The 24,816-nt window shown below is 35.2% G+C and overlaps 1 protein-coding gene and 1 long non-coding RNA gene across 2 annotated transcripts in view; one reads left to right on the top strand and one right to left on the bottom strand.

Moving 5' to 3' along the window:
- The first annotated feature begins 216 nt into the window (after positions 1–216).
- Positions 217–2,178, top strand: LOC148307812 (uncharacterized). Its single transcript, XR_015837778.1, has 2 exons — positions 217–518; positions 1,585–2,178. It is a non-coding gene; the product is annotated as an uncharacterized LOC148307812 (long non-coding RNA).
- Positions 2,179–5,124: 2,946 nt separating this feature from the next.
- The window catches only part of LOC148307809 (RNA helicase aquarius), a 120,952-nt gene continuing 101,260 nt past the window's right edge, over positions 5,125–24,816 (bottom strand). The window contains exons 10-27 of the mRNA XM_088262781.1: positions 24,266–24,479; positions 23,084–23,132; positions 22,389–22,624; positions 20,560–20,777; positions 18,740–18,909; positions 17,992–18,123; positions 17,430–17,570; positions 16,061–16,152; positions 15,330–15,528; positions 14,162–14,357; positions 13,617–13,741; positions 13,368–13,528; positions 11,757–12,024; positions 10,964–11,135; positions 9,477–9,647; positions 7,958–8,155; positions 6,940–7,116; positions 5,125–6,095 (exon numbers count right to left, since the gene is read on the bottom strand). Coding sequence (XP_088118907.1) covers positions 5,853–6,095; positions 6,940–7,116; positions 7,958–8,155; positions 9,477–9,647; positions 10,964–11,135; positions 11,757–12,024; positions 13,368–13,528; positions 13,617–13,741; positions 14,162–14,357; positions 15,330–15,528; positions 16,061–16,152; positions 17,430–17,570; positions 17,992–18,123; positions 18,740–18,909; positions 20,560–20,777; positions 22,389–22,624; positions 23,084–23,132; positions 24,266–24,479 — 3,162 coding nt within the window. The 3' untranslated portion in view covers positions 5,125–5,852. The remainder of the gene's footprint in view (positions 6,096–6,939; positions 7,117–7,957; positions 8,156–9,476; positions 9,648–10,963; positions 11,136–11,756; positions 12,025–13,367; positions 13,529–13,616; positions 13,742–14,161; positions 14,358–15,329; positions 15,529–16,060; positions 16,153–17,429; positions 17,571–17,991; positions 18,124–18,739; positions 18,910–20,559; positions 20,778–22,388; positions 22,625–23,083; positions 23,133–24,265; positions 24,480–24,816) is intronic.

Genomic DNA, 24,816 nt, shown 5'->3' with positions numbered 1-24,816 from the left:
TTACAGAGCTTACGACCTGTCATTGGCTGACTTAGTTAAGTCATTTTTTAGCTAAGTTTTAGTTTAGCTATTTCTTAGCTAAGTCATATTTCCACTTCAATAAAAACTTCTTTATCTTGGTTGAGATATCAATAAAAATCTTCATATTTTTATTATCTATCAAGGTCGCAAAGGTTATTGGGTAGAATGATCAATGTTACAGATTGTATAGTCATGTTGTTGTTATAGTTGACATCCCTTGATGTCGCTCTGTATCGTAAAAATAATATTTTCTTGTAATAAAAAAGTACCTTATTATATTTATTTCATGCAATTTAAATAAGATTATAACAAAAATTCAAAAATAGAATTTTGATCATAATTTTTCTATGGAATTGGTTTTATAATAATTATCAAATAAAATGGATGTAAATTTTATTATTTTCTGCTGTTAAATTTGACTTACATAATACAAAATATATATTTTTAACCGTGAGATTAATTCCATAGATTTGTGGATTAAATCAGGTTTTCTTAAGGTAATTTAATATTAACAAAGTGCTCAAATTTTTAAGTGATATATTTAACGCCATTCATAATGATTTTTTCATGTAATGAAGATTCTTTAACTTAGGGGTTCCGAATATCCAGTATTTTTCTGTAGAAAATACATATTTCTGTTATCTTGAAATATTGACCTAAAGATGATGCTTTAAGTCACAAAGAAGTAGTTAACTTTGTGGCATGATTAAATTTAAAGTCGCTTAGAAAAAAAAACACTTTTACTTCTACATCTCAATAATGTAAAATGCATGTTTTTTTTTGTATTTTTATGTGTATGTGTAAAGCATAGAAAGGTATGTAAAGCCTTTGTAGTGTAGTGATTAATGCATTTGGCTACCTTTGGAGGTCCCGGGTTCAATTCCCAGGTTGGTTAAAATAAATATAAGTGATTTGTTACTCTAATATTTATTTACACAACACTCTGCACTGTTTCTTGAAGCGCAGGACTAATCACCTCAACTTCACGTAATTAACAATAAAAATAACACTAATTTGATGCAATGTATTGCCCTATGCAACATTGGGTGTGGATACTGTGGATAATGGTATGAAGAAGAGGGAAAAAGGAAATATAGGCCATTTGATCAGGAAATTAATTTAATCTGACTCTTTTTAAATCTATTCTAGTACATCGTTACTTACATGAAGGCAAGGTGATCAGCCCTCCGCTTCAGGTACCAGTCCAGGGTAATATGAAATAAATATTAGAATAGAAAATCACTGATACTTATTTTCACCCCTCCTGGGAATCGAACCTGGGATCTCCAGCACGTAGATAAACACGCTAGCCATTACACCATGGAGGCGGGTGAATATACTAAATTGCTAAACTGCTCACTGCGCGCGGCTTCCGGCACAACAGAAGTGACGAGGACACGGAGTGCGCAGTGTGTGCTTGAATTATGAAGTCCAAAATTGGCATGTTCAGCCACATGCGCCTCATAGATGGCCCCACTTGCCTAAGACAATATAAACGGGCGTGAGTTGGGAACTATTATTATTACTAAATTTTAATAATATATTTATTAATTTTTCCAACAGATCCAACTAGTAAAATCTAGAACAAAATAACTAGAATAATGGATTCCGAAACTGAAGAATCAATGATTACGATTGTAGCAGTCACTGGGATAATGATATGTATCATTATAGTGTATATGTTCCAAACAATTCCCAAATTATGCAAAGAACAGCAAAGAAACCTGGGAGCAACGAATTTAATTGGATGTCCGACATGCAAGTGCACTCTACCGCCAACTAAATCAGTAAATGCAGAAAGTCATCCACCCCTTTCCAAACCCGTAAATTCGGGAAGTCCTCCACGGACATCTAAAGTGAGATTTTCTGGGGGTCATCTTGATTTATGGGGATCCCACCAGATTAACGAGGGATTCAAAAAATAATTTATTTATTTGTGTTACTTACAAAAAATGCATGTTTTTGTTACATAATTATTATTGTAGGCCAAACTAACCGATGTGGCTTATCTCAGGAGTTATTTTTTATACACTTTTACTTTCTCATTTAATTTTCAGCTATGTAGGAAAATATAAAAACATTAATATACTTGTTTTTAATTGTGTACCGTTAATGTAAAAATAAAAACTTTTAAATAAATAAAACTCAGTTTTGACATATTCTATTTAATAAAAAGGGATTACGTCCATAAATTAAGATTAAAAAGCCTATTTAAAAAAATTATTGAATGTTTTTTGCAGATACTTTGTGGCACATTTTATAAACTTTATAAAATATAACAACTTTGTTTTAACCATTTTTTTATTGGTACATTTTTTTCTAACCAGTTTCGGCAAGAACCTTGTCATCATCAGGGTTTACATGTCATCATCAAAATAAGTGTTAAATGACAAGGTTTTTGTCGAAACTGGTTGGAGAAAAAATGTATAAATAGAAAAGTGGTTAAAAACATTGTTGTGTAACAGCCGTCGTGTTTGTCAGGAAATATACTCAATGGTTTGTAACACCCGGTTTATTTCCAATATAAGTGCGATACGATTTTATGTATGATCTACATTGGTCTCGACCCAGAGAAGAAGTGCGGTTGCCAACGGTTGTTTTCCAGTACACGTGCTCAATGCAACATGGCGGGTATCCATTGGCTGACATCATTGTCCACTCCTTGACATCAATGTTGTCATGTTACAAAGCCTATTAAACTACTAACTAGAGATGCACCGACTAGTCAATATACCTGGCCTATTGCAAAATGAATTCAAGAAATATTTAGTTTCAATTGATCTGAGTATTAGTAATGTATTTTTTATAACTATCGTTCCCATCCTTACTATCAGACCTGCATAAAAGCCTCAAAAATAATAGAGCCTTTGCAGGTTATTCTTTTTTAGAAAAAGTCACTTATCAATCAGTCAAATAGTTCAATGAGAAAAAAAGTTATTTGACTGAAGGTGCCTGTTGAAGGTTTTACTGAAAGATTTACTATAAAAGTAGGCACGGTATGTCCGCCTTTATAATGTAGTATGTAGTTAGCGGCTTTGGCTACCATGCTGGAGGTCCCGGGTTGAATTCTTAGAGGGAGACAAAGAAAGAAAAAGGATTTTTCACTCAAGTGAAGGACTGATCACCTCGCCCTTATGTTATTAACAATCAAGAAAACTAACATCTATACAATGCAGTGCACTATGCATCATTGGTCGAAGGTAAGGGTTAGAATGAGAAAGGTACTCAGTCTGACTATCTCCATTGGAACTGAACAAAGACTAGTTCCTACCTGCATAACACCAGCCAAATAAAACCTTCATTATTAAAAACAATATTCAAAAATAGAAACAATTTTTCTGTTTTATTTTTCTCCATGGTTATATAGTTTTGTTTTTTTTATCATCTAATGAAATTGAATTTTATTATTTACTGTTTTTAATTTAAATTAAACGTAGAATAACGAAAAAAGCAAATATAAATGTAAAAATAATACATACTTTTTTTTACACAAATTGTGAGTATATAATTCTATGGATCCTTTTACATATCAAATCATGTTTTCTTTGAATGATTTAAGTCTTCACAAATTCCTTCTTAATTTGACGATAAACAGTGGACTTAATTTACCGGGTTCAGATCAATCAGGATGCTTTAGTACATAACACAAATGACTGCAATTTTAACTGATTCATTCTAGCTTTTTCAAAATTACACAGATTGACAGTCAATGATGGGATGTTCAGTTGGTCACAATATATAAGTAAGAATAATATACATATCAGGGTGTCAATTTTAACTGATTCATTCTAGCTTTTTCAAAATTACACAGATTGACAGTCAATGATGGGATGTTCAGTTGGTCACAATATATAAGTAAGAATAATATACATATCAGGGGGTCGCTGTGACAAAGATCACTTTTGTTTAAGGTTCTGATTAAATTCTAATAGCAGCATTTACCAGATTGATTAGCAACCTAAAGTTAATTCGCTACATAAACTCTCGATATATGGGTCGCATACATAAACGATTGGGCGGATAACGAAATATGTATAAGTTGTGCACCAAAATTCAATAAATCTGATTTTTTTCTATTATATATCTATTCTAGTAAATCTTGAATGTACTGAATTAAGCTGATTATACTTTTTTTCTCAGGTACAAGGTATAAAATCAAGAAAAAACCAGGATAATGAATAAGAGCTCTGAACGTACATCTACAATTACATGCTCCATCGTTATTGCAATACTGATATTTATTATTTTATTGTACTTTTGCATAAAACTTAACAAGATATGTAAAAACAAGTCAAGAGACATTGGAGCAACTAAATTTAATGAAGAAAATTCACCAAAAACTCCATGTCCAGCGTGTCCGTGCGCTCCACCAGTTTCTAACCCAGAATATGGCGGAAGACCCTTATTATCATCTGATCCAGAATATGGGGGAAGTCCTCCGCCGCTATCTATCCCGGAATATGGAGGAAGCCCTTCACCACTGTATGCCCCGGATTATGGAGCAAGTCCTCAACCACTATCCAATACAGACAACGCAGTAAGTCGTCAACCGCCTCCCAGGTCAGCAAATTCGGGAGCTCACATACGGCCAGCTAAACCGCGTGCGGGAAGTCCTCCTCGACCATCGAAATCAGCGTCGAGATATCCACCCGTCCACCATTGTGAATTTTGATATAAAAAATTTATATATCTTAAAATATTATCGGATTATAAAATGTACCTACATATGTATTTTTATGTTATAAATTTCACCTTATTTGTCCCTTGTGTTGGAAAAATATAAAAAATTACGCATCTCAAAAATATACATTTTATGTTTTGACGAAACTTTAATTTAAAAATGACACGTAGTTGGATGTGATACTGGGCACTGGCAATCGTCACTTTTTTTGATCTTGGTCTCTAACTGGATTGTCTGACTTTGTCTGATTCTTATGAGGACTGACTACAAACAGAATGCGGCCAAGCGGCAGTTAGAGAAGGGACCTACCACAAAGTGTAGTATTCTCCATGCCAGTGAATAGTTTTGATATACTTCCATGATTTTGTATCGAGTGTCATCTCTTTTAAAAAATTAATCCATTTAAATAAATAAAAAACAGGTTTGGTACATTTATTTAATAAAAAAAAACATTCATACAACAAATCCGATTATAATTGTGGTGTAGCAGTATCCTTGTGGTTTTAAACTAATGGTTATTGATCCTACGAGTAGTATTTAATTGAACAAAACATTATAATGTTATTCATCTGTAAAAAAAAAAAATTCTACTGTGCGCTACATTTTTTTTAAAAGTAACGCTGAAATAATCTTTGTGAATTACGCTGGTATTTTAATGCTTTCGAAGTTTTATACATTTACAAATCAATGTTTACTATTTTTAAACAAATGATAAGTTTAAAAAAAAAACTCAAACTCAGAACATTTAATTTTCTCTGGCAAGATGCTATAACAGATCTTATGCTGACAACGGCTCTAGCAGGTTGACTAATATTTTTGCTGGGTAAAACATGATGTGTTGACTTTGCCCAGTGAAAACTACTGAGCACTATTCAAACCATTGGTAAATCAAAACGGTAATCTTCAAAATGTAAAGGTGGAGACTGATCGGAGCATTTCGTCGTAACGTTATGACGTTATGTTACGACGAAATGCTCCGGTCAGTCTTCACCTTAATGTAACCGATGTACATAGTTTGCGTGAGATATTATTCCACGTTTCGTTCGCACTTGTTGCTGACATTTCGGCCACTACTATTAGAAGCCTCCAGTATTGATTTATACATTATTGAAATGTTTTCACAAGAAATGATTGATTGGAATCTTGCAAATTATGTCTCCATATCCTCGATTTCATTCCGTATCTCGGTGACTTGAAACTGCTGCGTGATCTCGTCCTCCTTGGTGGTTTGCTTGGTGCTCTTCTTGGCCTTCTTCGGTCTGGTGGACTGCACGGAGGGGCCCTCCCCGTCGCTGTCCGAGTCCCTGTCGGCCCCCGGGTGCTGCGGTACAAACCTCTGCGGGCCCCGCTGCATCACGGCCTCTCCGGGAGCGGACCACTGCTTCTTGGAGGCCTGGAAAAGTATATGTTGTGTTCAAAGCTCCCAAAGTTTACCCGATAAAGTGTTTCAGATCTAGGTGTACATCTATATCGGGGATAATGATAAGTTTTATATTTTCAATTTCAATTATGTTTCTACAAATATATGAAAATCATGTTTTCATTTATAATTTTCTGTTTTAAAATAGAAAAAAATATAAAACAGGTTATGATTCTTTTTTTAACCCTTATCCACACCCAATGGTCCATAGGGCACTGCATAGTATAGAAGCAGTGTTATCATGATCGTTTAATACAAGGGGAAAGGTGATCGGCTTTCCGCTTCAGGTACCAGTCCAGGGTCATATTAAATAAATATTAGACTGAAAAATCACTAATATTTATTTTGACCCTCTTGGGAGTTGAACCCGGCACCTTTAGCATGGTAGCCTAGCGTACTAACCTCTACACTATGGAGGCGGACGGTTATTATTTGGAAAATTGATTTAAAGCTTAAATTAAATGATAGCAAGTGGACATGCAATATTTTGAAAAAAACACTGGAAACATATTGGGTACAAATGTAGAGGTCCTCACCAAAACGTTACATTTCCATTATAAATGATTTTAAGTAATCAGGAATTCTAGCTTGTAAAATTATTAAGTTTTGGTGCGATTTAATGATTTCATTTTTAATATTAACACATTTTTGGTCACGTTTTGTCGCAACTTTAATTAAGATTTCGATAGAATACAGTAAACAGAACAAATTTGCATTTAAAGGATTTTTGTGCAATATTGGAAATGTAACTTTTTGGTAAGGACCTTTACAAAAGTAGTTAAATTATAATTAAACATAATTTCCAAAAGAATCTTACGGCAAATTCGTTCTTCATACTCCGCACTCGTTGAATGTAGAAGTCGTAGACGTACTGGGCCATCTGTGGCATGTCGGCCATGACGAGTGGGGGCCCTGGCAGGGGGGCGCCACTTGCGCGCCTTGTCGGGTGGCGCTCCTGGGGACACAGCTCCAGCGCAAGGGGGCGGGACATCAACTAGAAAAAAAGGTTTCAGTTCAATCAAAAAGTCTCCAAGTAAAGTCAATTCTAAGACTACAAAAGATATATCAAGACCATAAAATTTGCCCCAATTTGACTGCCTCCTGCAAAATATAAATAAATACCAATTTGCAAGGTTATTGCTGCAAGATCTATTGTCTTCAATTCCACCTCAAACCAAAGGAAAAATTCTATTCACACAAATAACGAAAGGAGTCGAAGCGCTAGATGTTCTGGTTCTCTGTGTAGGCTGTTGAGATTGCCTCTGTATCAGGTCTACAGATCGCCTTTGTACAGGCTCATGGTGTGCCACAGGCTGTTCAGGTAGCCCCTGTATAAGGTCTCGAGATCCCCCTTAAATAAGCTGATTGTTTTATTTATTTTTTTATTTCCTTTATTATTTGTACCCTGCTTATACATATATGCAAGGTAAATTTACAAAAGAGAGATTTTCACATATTTTCTACAGTGCTACACTTTCAAAGACATTGTATAGAAAATTAAACGGTAAAGCAGTACAGTTCAGCCGCTCTAAGTGTATACATGCTCTTATATATTTAGGGTTTCATTTTTGGGAGGGTCCGATACCTTGCGCAAAAACGGCTTGGCACAGCGCGGGTGTAAACTGTGCACCTTAGAGTTAAGCTTTGACTATAAAGCTGCTAGGTTACCACAGGCTGTTGAGTTAGCTCCTGTATAAGGTCTAGAGATCCCCTTTGTACAGGCTGATGGCTTGCTACAAGCTATTAAGGTAGCCCCTGTGTACGGTCTAGAGATCCCCCTATACCTATCTCAGCATTATCTTAATATACACGAAGTTGGGTTCACCCAGTCCTACCTGATGGAATGTGGGTTGCAGCTCAAAGCAGTTCCTGAAGAGAGACGCTCTGGCGAAGACGTAGAGACCGAGGCGCGCTCGAGACATGGCCACCACGAGGCGCCGCACGTCCCTCAGATGGCCTACGGCCAGAGTCCGCACCAGGGAGACCAGCACATAGTCATTCTGCTGGCCCTGGTACTTGTCCACTGTCGTGACCTGGAGAGGCAAATTTAGTTAGGTTAGGTTTATCATAATTTAGGATATACCACTTTAATGAGTTTTATTTTATTTATGACTAGTTTCGAAAACAACAGATGTTTTCATCTTCTGGTACATATTAAAACTAACGAACAAAAATATATTTAGGTGTATATATAGGTTAATAAATATAGGGACGGGGGTTAAGGAACAAGATTTTTTGTAAAAGGAAACATTGATAATAATGGTGACGTATTTTGAAACAATATATTATTAATTAATGTTTTATCTGAATTTAAATTTTTATGTATTTCTAAATTTTCTAAATTATTCATGACTTGACCTTTATTTGTAACAGAGTGTAATAATTTAAGTGTATGAGAGTCAAATGAGTGGTTAGTTTCGATGATATGATTTGCAAATTCCGAAAAATAATTACTTGTTAGTCCACGGCGATGTTCTCTTATTCTAATTCTTAGACTAATAAAATAATAATATTTTAATAAAATAATCATGTCATTGTACAAAGTTAATGCCAAATCAATAAATAATATAATTTAGGATAGTATTTTTTTACAAAATTATAAAAGAAATACAAATCAATAGTTGACCAAAATATTTACTAATCAATAATATTTATTGATAGTAAATTTCCCTAACCGTATATATATTATTCATTTGCAATGTGAGAGTTTTTATTATTTTTTTATAATCCTTGTGTCCTTCAATATAAAATTCCACGATTTCATTAACTGATTCGGCAGTCACTTTATGGTAAAAACCTATCCATTTTTTATTTAAGTTTTACCTAGTAAATACCACTATTTCTTAAAATCTATTGTGACACGTGTTTCGATGCATTCTGCATCATTTTCAAATACGGTGTTTGAAAATGATGTGGCAGTCACTTTATGGTAAAATCTATCCATTTTTTATTTAAGTTTTACCTAGTAAATACCACTATTTCTAAAAATCTATTGTGACACGTGTTTCGATGCATTATGCATCATTTTCAAATACGGTGTTTGAAAATGATGCGGAATGTAAAACTTAAATTAAAATTCTATGAATTGGCAGATAGGTGCATTCTTCGATGTGTAACGATAAATGATGCTTAACAGGTATGTATATATGGCCTGTGTTCACAAGTTACTTGCAACCCCAATAATTTGTATAAAGCGAGTTTTGTCGGCTCTCGCTTTTCACTTATGATTTATATGGCTCCTGATAACAATTGTGTTAAGATAAGTCATTCAAAAATAGTAATAATAGTTTACATATTAAATGATTAGCATATTTATTCAAAAAAAGATAGATACAAAACTAAATCAATATTTACCTTATGAGGTCTTCCGATAAGTGGGTTGTCGGCACATCTCATGTTTATTACATCCCTTATCAAGTGTTTCTGCCCGTTATAGGTAGTCAGAATTGAGATTTTTTCAGCGGGATATCCAATCAAACGCATAAACATAAATACGGCTACAACATATTCCGCTTCCGCTAGGTTCTACAAAAAACAACATTTTTTTATTAGAAAGAGTAAATTACTGATGTGGGTAAGGTTCTGCGCCCTTGAGGTAGTATTTTACGAAAATGGGGTTATATAAATAATAATAATAATAATATAATAAAACCCTTATCCGCACCCCAATGGTGCATAGGGCACTGTGTCATATTATAAACCCAGTGTTATCTTGATCGTTTACACATGAAGGAAAGGTGATCAGCCCTCCGCTTCAGGTACCAGTCCATGGTAATATTGAATAAATATTACTGTGAAAAAATCACTTATATTTATTTTACCCCCCTTGGGAATCGAACCCGGGACCTCCAGAACGGTAGCCGAGCGTGCTGACCATTACACTACAGAGGCGGACAAAATAATCCAAATTTATTATTTGTATTATTATTATCCTTGTTAAAGATGATCACATGCAGTTTCTAAAGTCCCATTCTCTTTATTACACTAATATAATTTATCAGGCAGAAGAGCTCACGGTAAGGTGAAACGTTTGACTTGCCAGCTGTGAGAGAGATGCATTCAGATTGTAACAATGCTAACAGAAATGGTGCCAATCGCACATTTGGCCTGGCATCACAATTTGACAACTTGAATATTTTTACGGTTGGAATCATATTGGAGCAACTCCTAAACATGTTACTTTAGTGAATTTAGATGGGGAATCTAAATTGAGAGCAAGTGTGCGAAATATGTCATTCAATTTCAAACTTTTACATTTGTTGTTGTTGACTATCTCATGATAAGATGATTAAAGAAAACACTTCGTTTTTTACCACTTGAGTTTTATTATAGACTACATGTTTCAGAAGTTAAACTTCCATCATTCAGGTCTGTATAATAACTAAAATATAAAATATAAAATTGTTCTATAAATAAGGAGAGGGGAAAGTAACTAACCCCTTCCCCTTACTTTCCCCTCTCCTTATTTATAGAAAAATTTTATATTTTATATTTTAGTTATTATACAGACCTGAATGATGGAAGTTTAACTTCTGAAACATGTAGTCTATAATAAAACTCAAGTGGTAAAAAACGAAGTGTTTTCTTTAATCATTGTAACATGTCTTACCACAAAGTTAATGCCGAAACAATAAATAAAATCTCATAATAAGAGTTTATGACTAGAGATATTTTGCCAGGATGATACATATTATCTCTTTAAAGTGCATTTAACCCATAAAAAGATAATAATTTGCATAAAAATAAATAACCACAAAATTGTCTGTGCATTTTACTATCTTAGTGGTTTTGAATCGATAGCACAATCATTATTGTCTGATAATAATAATAAAGTCCCGTACCTGGTAGAAATATGGACTGGGTTCACTTTCTCCAATGCCATTGAAGTCTTCTACGTTAATCAGCTGAAAGTCATGGCAGAAGCCGGCGTTGGCCACCCTGTACTCGGGAAGGTTCAGAACATGACCCAGATTACCAAGCAACTTGTACCGCCAATTGTAAAGATTACAAATGCTGAAAAAGTAAAAAAAAAACATGTGAAGCAAAGTCTATGTAGTCCCTTTTTACAGAAGATGAATTGGAAGATTAATTTTCTATTCACAATCTTTTGTGTTGTACAATAATGTCACTGTTTTTATTTATAGGAACAAAGCTATCATCATCATTCATCGTTCACTTTATATAATACCACTTTAAAAAACGCAATTTTGTGACCACCGGATTCGGAATAATCATTTCATCATCAGTTCAATGTAGATTAAAATAAAAAAATTACGGTCTATGAATGATTAGTGATAAGGAGCGTTATATTACCATACCACAATGTTAACAATGCTTTTAATATACAAAAAAAATTGACTTCTCAACATAGATGAAAAAGATTATGGAAGTCTGGGCATTTACGCGGCTTACAACCGTCATAGGCTCGTTTAACTGATCACTTTACATATAAACATTCACCAATTCTACCCATGATTGACAACCACACCACTCAAATTCTTGGAAGTTCTATGTATATATATGATTCAATTTTGAAACATTGTATGCAAAAAAATCACTAGAGTTTTCACTGGTGACATCTATTAGTGAAACGAAGAAGCATTATACAAAAAATTAGCTGAAATTACTATTTACCTGGCCCTAGCTCTTCCTTGCGCGTCCAAGTCTACAGTAGGAACGCCGAGTCTCACCATCCTCGTAAACAGACTCTGCTCCATGTTAGAATATTTTTGAAACGCCATGTTTTTGATGACTGGCGGCAGTTGGTGATGGTCTCCTATCATTATCCACCTTTTCAGGCGAGAGAATCCATCCTGAGGGTTCTGGAGGAGGAGAGGAATGAACGTCTCAATCTCCAATATTTGAGCTGCCTCTTCCATGAGGATGTTGTCATACTTAAAACCTGAAAATATAATTGTAGAATAAGTCATTATAAAATGGCAACAATTTTTTGAGTGTAAATCTTTGTGCACAAATACTGGATCCATTGGGGGATTGCGTTTTTTTATAGATATGTCCATAGAAACAAATAAGTTTTTTTGAAATGGCGATTTGGCATAGGAATTCATTACAGGGATGGTTATCACTGGCACCTGCCAATCTATAAAATCTAGCAACAGAAAATGATCAAATCAGAAGGGGTAGAATGCAAGTGACAAATAGTCAATAAAAAATATACAGTAATATTTGTATGAAGATTATCCATAAAACAAAGTATAGTAAAGATAATTTTCAAATAAGTGAAAAAGTAAACATAATGACATATAAAATCATAATGGTTTGAAGAAGTTTGGTATGGTAGATAAACATATTTAAAATTAAAATAAAAAATCCTTTAAAACTGTAATATATTTTCATTAATAGATTCGGTAGTCACTTTGTGGTAAAAACTATCCATTTTTAGTTTAAATTTTTCTTGGCAAATACTACCATTTCTTCAAATCTATTGTGACACGTGTTTCGGTCCATTCAGCATAATTTTCAAACGATATACGGTGTCAAAATAGATTTTAAGAAATACTAGTATTTACGAAGTAAAATTTAAATCAAAGACAGTAAAATATTACCTGAATCTCTATGATTTTCAGCCCGTCCTTTGAACTGAACGTGTGTGAAGTAGTATTTTTATATTTTTTTGTGACTTGGATGGTTTTATTCCAATTTTTTTGAAGGCCCAGCCAGTATCACCAGATAAAACATGCTAATAAATAACAGTACATACAGTGCAAACTAACTTGTCAAAATTCATTGATCATCAAATGAGATCATCAAATGAGAAGGATGAAAGCAGAGTGAACGCTGTTGAAATGCGCTCCCTCAGACGAATGTGTGGAAAATCATTGTATGACAGAATTAAAAACGACGATATAAGAAAGGAATATAAGGCTGAACGAGGAATAATTGAAAAGATTAGGAAGAGTTCTTTGCGGTGGTATGGACATGTGGAGCGAATGGATAGCGAGAGAATGACTAAGAAAATATATGTGGCGAATGTGAGAGGGAAAACAGAACGTGGACGACCGAAAAAGACTCGGCACGATCAGATCAATCAGAACCTACAATCTGGCGGTGTCAAAAGTCTGCGTAATCGGAGGGCATGTATGACTAGATGTATGGATGTGAAGGAGGCGAGAAGTGTATGTCAGGACAGAAGAGTGTGGCGTTCCATCCTCTCTGCCTACCCCTGCGGGGAAACGGCGTGACGGTAGTAGTAGTAGTATCAAATGAGATTAATATATACTTTACCCATATCAACGAGTTCTTTTCTCTTGAGGGCGGCATGCGTACATGTCATGGCAATAATTTTGGCTTCCTTGACGAGCAAGTATTTCGATCTATCTAGACCCGATCTCAGCAGCTCAAATGCCCTGAACTCATCGAGTTCTTCAAATATCCGTTCAATATATCTGAAATATAAAATGTCACATTGGCGTATAGGTGTTCAAATGTGATATCTAGGTGCAAAAGCTAAAGTTACAGATATATTTATAGTACCTGAAGCATCCTTCAGCTATTGCCATATCTTCGTCGTAAGTTTTCCCTTTGAATAATGGTTTAGGAGCATTATCGAAGAATCCGTGAAAGGGAAATTCTGAAGAGATCAAACTAACCGGTACTTCCTGAAACCAAACCATAAAGTACACGTTGACATCTTAACATAGATGAAGAAAAATATAAACTTTACACATATATAACATTCGCTTATGATTGACAAAAACACTGCTCAAATTTTTGAAACTCATATATATGTATGTCATAAGTCCCATGATGCTTTATTTTTTAGTTCACGGGAGCCATCTATAGTTAGTTTGAGATAGCTTTTATTTAGCAGAGGCATTTTTATTTAGATGTATGCTTATTAAGTATATTATTAACCCAATCAACAGGTTTCAAATCAGTTATGACAAAAATTTTGTTGTTTTTAAATATAAATATTTGTACATGAATTATGTAAAAAGACAAGGTGATCAATCCAGCGTTTTATTTACTAGTCCAGGGTAATATTGAATAAATACTTTGGACTTTCTGGGTAAGCATACCTTCTGTTTGGAGCCCTTGCACACGGAGAGGAATTTCTCCCATCGCGCGAGGACCTGGTAGAGGTAGAAGTGCGCGGCCGTCTCGCACGTGGCCCCCACGTCCCCTCCCTCCGCCTCCCCCAAGCTCTCCTGCAGGCGCTGCACAGACTCCAGCAGCGACAGACGCTTGAGCAGCACATAGTTCACTCGACCGTACCTTACGTCATAAACAGTTGGTAAGTAAAAGATACAGTGAAATGCAGTAACAGGATGAAATAGATATTTAGGAGAGGAACACAAAGAGCGCTACAATGGAAACCCGGAAATCCAAACTAATTGGGGCTATGGCCTATTTGGATTAGCCGAGAAATTTGTAATACAGTACACACATAGTACTTTACTAATTTTCTACCATCTGTTTAATAATATCTTCTTCTTCTTCTTTTTCAAGATCCTAAGGATCTGTTTGTGCCTCCGCTTGTAGCTCTTGGGATGTTGACTCCCAGCTGTCTTTCCAACTTTTTGGAGGTCTGCCTGGGGGTCTGTGTCCTTCAGGACACAGACCCCCAGGCAGGGGATTTCTCGAAGGGGGATACGTGGAAGTCTGTCATCTGACATTCTGTTTACATGATCATTCCAGTATCGCCTTCGTTGTCGTCCCCACCTCACGATATCTTCCGTCCACATGCTCCGGATGTCGGTATTTCTTACTAATATGTATTCAATATACGCTCCCCATATGTTATGTTAATGAAATACTATATAACGTTATTTCTTTTAAGGTATAAGTATATTTATATATTAAATGTTAAAATCAAACACGAATTTTTTGAGTCTACTAAGTTAAAAATTACTATTGTTAAAAAACACATAAAAAATTAATTTGTGACAATCGCTTCGCCTAGTTATGTCATTTTCTATTAATTTATATAATAAATGTTAAAATCAAGTATTTGAATCTGATAGAATATTAAATCTTCTACCAATTTGAACTTTTTTGAGAGATTTTAGAAAGTGATCTGTTGATTGGCATAGTGAGTTTTGCAAGAGTACTGATTTTTCTATTCCTAACTTAATGAGTTTTGGCAGATTATGTTTGGACGTTAATATTTTTAATTTTCTACCGATTAGAGCCATTTTCTTAATTGTTTCTGCAGCGTGTGGACTATTTACATGTGTAAATCAATACCTGGAGAAATCTTTATCAGTATCCAGGGCTTCCTCTCCGTGACCAAGACGCAGGAGATGCCTCTCATCCACGTCCAGGGTCATGATCTTCTCAAACAGCTGATTGAGGGCCTGATTGGAGTGCGTCACTATGAGGGTTCTCTGCCACGGGAAGTTGTGGTACAAGTTGGAGATAATCTGGACCGCCACATCAGTTTTACCTGAGTCGCCGGGGAAAAAATTATTAAACATGTATCTTGTGTTGCAAAAATGTTTAAAAACAGTAAAAAAAAACTGCCGGACATGGGACGTCCACAGATGTCACTACTTCTTCTTCTTACCCTTATTCGCACCCTATGGTGCATAGGGCACTGCATCATATTGATGCAGAGTTATCTTGATCATTACTTACATGAAGGTAAGCTACATAAAGGTGGATTACTCCTGCGCTTCAGGGACCACTCCAGGGTAATATTAAATAAATATTAGTGCGTAAAATAACCAATTTTTATTTTCACCCCCCCTGGGAATCGAACCCGGGACCTCCAGCATGGTAGCTAAACACGCTAACCATAGCACCAAGATGACGGAGATGTCACTACAATCCATATTTATTAAACAAATTCGACAGCGCTCAAATCATAAGCACAACCGCCATATTCCTTCTGGAATAGATTTGTTTGAATGATGAGATTCCTCCATTCTCTCTGAAAATATAAAATAAACCTAAATTGTAAAATAAAATGAACAAACCAGTTCCGGGAGGCCCTACTACCAGAGTGAGACCTGGTTGCATACCAGCACGGATGGCTTCCACTTGAGTTGGGGTGAACAATATGGCATTTCTGAAAAATAAACATTATACGAATAAAAATTATTTTCATATTATTTTTTGACATCTCATCAAAGATGAAGACGAATATGGAAGTCTGGACATTTACGGGGCTGACGACCGTCATAGGCTGGTTTAAGTGATCACTTTGCACACGTGTAACATTCACCAATTCTACCCATTATTGACAACCACACTACTCAAATTCTTGGATGTTCTATATATTTTGAACCAATTTTGAAACATTATTCATGATTCATTAGAACTTCACTAGACATCTATTGGTGAGATGAAAAGAAGCTTTTTATTGAGCAGAAACTCTTATATTAGTATGTGAGGTCCGAATCCTGGATTATAATCACACACATGAGAAACGCCATAAAATACTATTTTCATTTTTATTATTTAAGCTTATAATTAGACCAGATAATTTATTAACAACATTTTGAGTGAGTCCAAATACTTGTTCACAAAATCTGGATTATCTCCAATTACAGGAGTTATTTTCATATTATTTTTTAACATCTCACCAAAGATGAAGAAGAATATGGAAGTCTGGGCATTTACGGGGCTGACAACCGTCATAGGCTGGTTTAAGTGATCTTTACAGTTAATTTATCCTCGTTTAAGGAGAAAACTTATTTTATTATTATATCTGAGAATATGTACTGATACATATCATACTAGCTTTACCCGGCCACACGCTTCTGTTTCTGTCGTTATGGTCAACAACGTAAATGTGCTTTGAAGGGCAAGAATAGGACGACAGTTGCTGACTAAATCAAAGTCCGGAAGGCGTCCTATCTGGGTTGCGTGCTTAGATGAGAGAAGTATGAGCTATCGCAATATACACCGAATCATAAAAGGCAAAATAGAAGGTTGACGAGGTGTGGGCAGAAGACAGATCTCTTGGCTCCGGAATATACGAGATTGGACAGGGAATACGACAGGCGAGGCGCTATTTAGAGCTATATATTATTTTGAGAAATAAAAAGACTCACAAATGAGTGGATCAAAAAACAAAGTCTTTTTATTTCTCAAAATAATATATCAATATGATCCACAAAGTTAATGCTCTCAATATTCAAAACACAGCTATTTAGAGCTGCCCAAAACAAGAACAATTAGTCTCCAATGATAGTCGACATGAAGGGCACCTGACATGACACATAAAGAAGAAGAAAAAGTTTTGCATGTACGAAACACACGGAGGTGTGAAATTTAATAATTTTTATCACAACAGGCACGCTACTTTTACACAAAAAAATATAAGTTATAAATATTTCTCACTTTTTTGGTTCATTAAACACGTATGGTCCTCTACTAGGGGGGACGTGTGGTTCCACGATTATACTCTTTCTCCCTTTATTTGAAGCTTCTCCCTCATTCTCTTCTTCGTCATTCTTATGCAACACGTCTTCAAATGTCAGTCTGTAACGAAATCAAGGAGCACATAAAGTAAATTGCATTTGAAAACATAAATACATAATTTACTGAACTCCCCATTATTACATTCCACGCTAAATAGTATACTGAAATTAAAACAATATGGTAGACAGGTTTCCTTATATGAATATCAATTTGGGATGCCAAAAAATAAAATTCATTATTGCTTATCTTATTTCATTAATTTTATTAAAATCAAAGGAAGCAAAAATTATTCACCACATCATTCAATATACAAATGTATTTAATGTGATAATATATGTGACTACAAATTACCTAAGAATATTGTGAAAATTCGAATAAATTATGTCTCCTCAAAGTGATACAAATAATGATATAAATTATAATAGTAAATGATAAACATGATAATGTATCAAATAATGAATCAAAATTCAATAAAACTTACTTGAAGGGTCGCACCAACTTCTTGGGATCATCTGTAATGGCTTTGATCTGATAATCCGGGAAGCTGTTCCTCAGGTGATCCATATCCAGGAATGTGTCATTAAAATCCATAGAAGCTATTTCATTTGGCATCCTAAAATGAAGTGTTTATTTTACATTAAAGATTGTATTTTTATTTATCCCATAAAAACTGAAAAGTAGTGAAAATAGAAAATTTTATAAAATAAAACAACTTTGTTTAAACCACTTTTTATTGGTACACTTATCCAACCGGTTTCTACAAACTTTATTTTAAAAAGTTTATAAAATGTGTCACAAAGTATCTGTGAAAAACATTAAAGGAAATAGAGAAAGTTAAGGCCTGGTAATCAATAGCCCGCAACTTGATTTTCTTTAATCCCAGGTGGCATTTAGCGTTTTTTTTTAACATCACTTTTGTGTTGAAAAAAATTGTTTTTCTTCGATGAAAATATGTATATGGTTTTGAAAAGAAAAAAGTTATTGAAAAGTGAGGACTTAAAAAAAAAATCTCAATACATATTCTAAAAAAATAATTCTAATGCGCAGAGACACGTGTGACTTCTCACGCATTCGATCGCTTACTGAATCATTCAGTTTGCGAGTTTCCCTTAAGCTGAATGAGTAGGGAGTTTTTAGAACAATAAGGGTAAGAACATATATGTCTTATGACCCTTATACCCACCCTACGGTGCAAAAATCTGTTTAAACACGAAATAGTTAATGGTCACCTAGAATAATGCGCCTGGCCGGGGTCTCCGTAGCCGAGGATGATGTCGTGCAGCCAGTCAGGAACGACGCACTCGGTGTTCATCAGTTCTCGGATTGCCTCTAGAACGGCTTTGAAGTTGTTCTCCTTTGGTTTGCGTCGCATTATCACGTTGAATGATTCATACACATCCTAAAATCATACAATGGTACGGTCAGATTTCACAAATGACAAGACAATAGCTAAAGAATAGATTCGAAAAGACGTAAAAATGAGGTGATGGTCAACATTTCTATCAGCAACAATGGCGAACGGGAGACACTCCCATTGATGAATGAATTCTGTTAAAAATTACTTGATGCCTTCTACTAACTCTGAATTGCACCCAATAGTACATACGGTACTGTATCATATCGACACACAGTCATCTTGATTGTTCATTACATGAAGATAAGGTGATCTCTCCTATGCTTCAGGTGGTATAAAATAAATATTAAAGCAAAATTACAAATAATTATTTTATTATTGATTCGGCAGCCACTTTGTGGTAAAACCTATCCATATTTAATTAAAATTTACTTGGTAAATATTATTATTTCTTAAAATCTAGTGTGACATGTGTTTCGATGCATTCCGCATCAAAATGATGATAAGAAATAGTGGTATTTACTAAGTAAATTTTAATTAAAAGTGCAAATAATTATTTTGATTCCCCCTGGGCATCGAACCCAGGACATCCAGCAAGGTAGAAGAGTGTGGTAAATACTAATTTACGGAGGCAGACAAACTACACTACAAAAGATTAAAAATCTAGGAAGAGATGCTAGAAAATATGAAGAATGAAAAAAGAAGAAAATAAATGTTTTAAACAATGCATTATGTATTGGTTCTATTACTGTAGGATAAAAGTGTATGTGTTAGTACATACAATTAATAATAGATGTAGTAAAAATATGTTTTAGATTTTACGATGTAACAGCTTAATCTTAAGGGACTGGACCGGAGCATTTCATCATAACGTAACGTTGCTCGCGGCGAGCATCCGACTTCGGACGGAGCACTCGGAACACTGTACTGAGTATACGAATGCTCGCATCGTAACGTGTTAGGTTACGACGAAATATTCCCACCTTTAGTGAATATATAATGATGTAATATTAACACATTGTTGTTGAGCAATTTTTTATACTATTACATATTAGGCTCCTATACTAATCACAAGTAACCGTAAACCCAACTCCAATCCGTACAATACTTTTTGGGGTCTTGCGCTGTACCAAAAGTAAGCAAATAGAATACTTTTAAGCGTCTCCCGCTCTCTACCAACAGGGCTTTTTAACATTTCCCGCAAACAATATGTTAATTTTTTTTATTTAACACTTGTATAATACCATTTAATGAGTTTTATTTCATAACACAAGACTAGTTTCGAAAATTACAGATGTTTATATCTACAGATGAAAAGTAAAACGTATGTTTTACTTTTCACCTGCAAATAAATTTGTGTCAGGTTGTGGTCCCGTGGTTAGTGTGGCGGACTCTTGAGCCAGATTTTCTCGGTTCAAACCCACTCTACCACAATTTGATACCTATTTCTAATAATGAGCCGCTTAGTCTCACAGAAATAGAATGAAATTTTATGAAAAATATTTCTCTTTTATATAATAGAATACTTCTGTAGTTTTCGAAACTAGTCATGTGAAATAAAAAGTGGTATTAATGCCAAATCAATAAATAATATAACAATATGTTAAGTAAATATTTTTTTTTTAATAGAGTCTAATACAATTTACATTTTTTCCATGCATATAAACTCATTGGCTTGCTCGTTGAAAATATTACCTCCTTCCCTTTGCTGGCCGCGTCCAGGTCCTGCGCGTACTGGTTGGGGTCCAGGCACACCCGGAAGGTGCGCGAGTCCCCGGCCAGCTGCGGGCGCTCCCCGATGCCGTCCTCGATCACGCGCCCGCCCGCGTCCAGCATGCCCTCCACCTCGCACCCGCGCACGCACACCACGCCCGTCTGCGAGAGGAACGGCTTGTGGTGGTCGTACTTAGTGCCTGAAACCAAATATTTTCACATATCAAAACATAATAACTATATTCTCAATATTATTAATATTTAAAGCATTTACTTTGTGGTTAGTTATTTTAACTTATTTATTATATTACAAAAATGTTAATAATATTAGTATATAACCACTCGCCACGATTTTTATGTCTACCGGTTCCGAGACGTACCCGTCAGGACAATCACTACCACAGCATGCAAACAATACCACCCTTCACCACCATAGCACCATTTACACACTCAAAACTACACAAAATGTCTAACACATGCGATTTTTGGTCGACCCGAAGACCAACATGCACTAAAGGTTTCAACACAGACATGCGTTACGAGCCGAGGTTAAACATGCACTAGAATCAGACATATTAATGAATCAACTTATATACTCGTAGGATGAAAGGAGTGGGCATGGTGGCACAAAGGGACATAATTACTTATTTTTTAAAGGTGTCTTAACTTGATATGAAACATGTATCATTATTCCCTTTTTTATGAAAGAAGATGAAAGTCTGGGCATCCCAGGGTCATCTTCAAAAATGCATCAAAAACCCTATTATGCGGAAAGATCTATGACCATTTCATATATATGGTATACAGGTTTCAAAAGTTAATGCAATATGGATGTTCAAATGGAAAAAAGGGGAAAAGGCCTATATCCAGAAGTGGAGGTCAGAGGGCTCATAAAGAAGAAGAAGAAGGATGATGTTCAATAATGGGCAGAATGGTGAACATTACAACAAGTGTATAAAGCGATCACTTAAGCCAACCAAATGCGAGGTCCTAAGCCCTGGGATGCTCAGACTTCCATCTTCCTTCATAAAAAAGAGAATAATGATACATGTTTCATATCAAGTTAAGACACCTTTAAAAAATTGACATCTCATCCGTAGTGTGAATAATCCAGTATCTGATATTATAATAATATTAATATTGTTATATAATAGCTAAAGTAATCTTGCTGTATATTCACAAAGGTTCCAAGAAAAGATTCACAAAGAAAAAGAAAACATAATTAATTCACCACGGAGGCGACGTGGTGTAATGGTCAGCGTATTTAACTACCATGCTGGAGGTCCCAGGTTCGATTCCCAGGGGGGGTGAGAAAAAATATTAGTGATTTTTAAAACTCTAATATTTATTTATTATCACTCTGGACTGGTCCCTGAAGCGCAGGAGTGATCACCTTGCCTTCATATAATTAACGATCAAGATCATTCGGTGCGGATAAGGGTTAGAGAGAATTAATTCACAGAATGCGTTTTTTTTAATAGGAAATAAGATCATTACTCAATAAATTACCTTTATTATATAAGCAATAATATAATATCGAAACAGTATTGAAAAATATATTGAAATATGTTGACAACTAACAAAAAGCAAAAAGCCTTCATAGAACCATTTAGATGAAGACTCTACGACCCATCGCAGGCGCAACACTTAGTGACAGAGTAAGAAACTCAGAAATGAGGAGAATCTGTAATGTCGAAGATGTTGTACAATGAGAAAGAGCACAAATATTTTTTTTTTACCGTGTAAAGGAAAATTTAAAACCAGGCAACACTGAATATTTTGCTAAAAAGACAGATATAATTGGTTCTCACCAATCGGCTGAGTCGGCTTGATGGTGATGAGAAAGCAGACATCTCTTTTCCTCAGATTCTCCCACTCTGACTTGATGTCGTTCTTGACCGAGAGTATGACGGTGACGTCGGCCCGCACCCGGGATGGCTTCTTCTCGCCGATGTTGGGCTTGGCCACCTCCACTACGGCGAAACCGGATATCGGGTGAGCCATGCGAGCCCACCCTCCGAAAAACACTCCATCATCTTCCGCTTTCCTAGAAAAAGATTGAGGATTGAGGGACAAATGTGGAGGTCCTCACCAAAAAGGTACATTTCCAATATTGCATAAAAAAATCCTTTAACGCAAATCTGTTCTGTTTACTGTATTGTATCAAAATCTTGACTAAAGTTCCGACAAAATGTGACCGATCCTGTGTTAAACCAATATGAAATCATTAAATCGCACCAAAACAAAACAATAATAACTTAAAATCGTTTATAATGGAAATGTAACGTTTTGGTGAGGACCTCCACAAATATTGCAAGGACAATGTTAAAAGTGTAATTTGGATATAACCACATCTGATTGGGGGCAGTTTTGAATTTTGTATTTTTAGCACAGGAAGTGTGAAAACACTCAAATACTGCGGGTACTTTCTGCATCATCGCATGACTTTGTGGAACACTGATGCATTAATAAGGTATTTGATAAGTAATCGGACATATTGGCTTACCACGGACAAAGCCTTCCGATAGCATCTTCAATATCTTGCCGGATCTCATCTGAAAACATGATATTTATTAAATATGACCATGGATTTTTATTTTTATGGTCACAATTAATTATTTTTTGACATCTCATCAAAGATGAAGAAGAATATGGATGTCTCTAGTGAAGTTCTAGTGATTCAAGAACAAGGTTTCTAAATTGGTTCATATATACAGAACTTCCAAGAATTCGAGTAGTGTGGTTGTCAACAATGGGTAGAATTGGTGAATGTTACACGTGTGTAAAGTGATCACTTAAACCAGCCTATGACGGTTGTCAGCCCCGTAAATGCCCAGACTTCCATATTCTTCTTCATCTTTGATGAGATGTCAAAAAATAATATGAAAATAACTCCTGTAATTGGAGATAATCCAGATTTTGTGAACAAGTATTCGGACACACTCAAAATGTTGTCACAATTAATCATATAAAATATGCCAAAAATTAAATTATACTGCGCATTTGAATTAAAATAGTTTTAATTAAATCAACAGTCAATGAATCGTCTGTATTTGAAATTAAAAGTATATACAATACTGAACACATGGTTTAAAGGAACAAAATATTTGTTCGCTAATTAGAAGACAAATTAATATTGATATAAATCAGTAATATGCAAATACCAGCTATGTCAAAACTGAAAACCATATTTTTAAAGCAAATTGGATGTATGTATTGTTTATTTACATATTAAGTAATTCATTTAATAATTAATTAATTTAATAGTAATTCATTCACTCCCATTACTTTTCTTCCTTAAAATATCTGTTTTTTTTAATGCAAGGCATCCGGGTTCCGTTTCACAAAACTGATCTTAGGTAACCTCTCTGATATCACCAACAAGACCATGATAAGGCCGAAAGTTTATATTTCCGAACCTGATTTTGAATAACATGAGAGGCTGGTATCAAGGAATGTGTGGGTACATACCTAATAAGGTATTTTGAAATTACGTGATACCGAAAATGCTTAATTTATGGTATGGTTTTTCAACATTTTATCCATGCAAATTTGAAACTAATAAAAAAGTAGGTAAAAAATAGGCAATGATTTGCCCTAATTATGTGTTTTTTTTTAGTAAAATTCCGTGTAGTGCACAAGAGTCCTAATTCCCAAACAAATAAAACAAATAAATAAATAAACGCACAGGTGCTCTCAAGGCGGAAGAGGTTGAAGTTCCTCAGCAGATAGTCGTGCAGCGTCAGGAACTGCAGGTTCAGCTTGGGGAGGGCCAGACAGCCCTCTCCGCTATAGTACTCCGTGGGCACGGCGCTCTCGTTCCACACCACCGCCTCCGTGGGGTACAGAGGCATCGCATTCAGCTCCTCCAGTTGGGATATGCGGCGGGAATGCCGCGATATCTGCAAAATGCAACATAGCGATAAATACAACATTTTGAGCGTGTCCAAATACTTGTTCACAAATCTGGATTATCTCCAATTATGGGAGTTATTTTTCATATTGTTTTTTGACATCTCAACATAGATGAAGAAGAATATGGAAGTCTGGGCATTTACGGGGCTGACAACATTCACCAATTCAACCCATGATTGACAACCACACTACTTAAATTCTTGGAAGCTCTCATATATATGATCCAATTTCGAAACATTGTTCTTGAATCAATAGAATTTTTACTAGAGACATCTTTTGGTGAGATGGAGAAGCTTTTTAAGATGTCAAAAAAATATGTAAAGT

Source organism: Brachycentrus maculatus, unplaced genomic scaffold (genome assembly GCF_059751285.1).
Source record: "Brachycentrus maculatus isolate JH-2025_06_01 unplaced genomic scaffold, ASM5975128v1 h1tg000188l, whole genome shotgun sequence".
Lineage (NCBI taxonomy): Eukaryota > Metazoa > Arthropoda > Insecta > Trichoptera > Brachycentridae > Brachycentrus > Brachycentrus maculatus.
The sequence above is the reverse complement of the archived record's forward strand: the minus strand, read 5'-3'. Positions and strand labels throughout refer to the sequence as shown.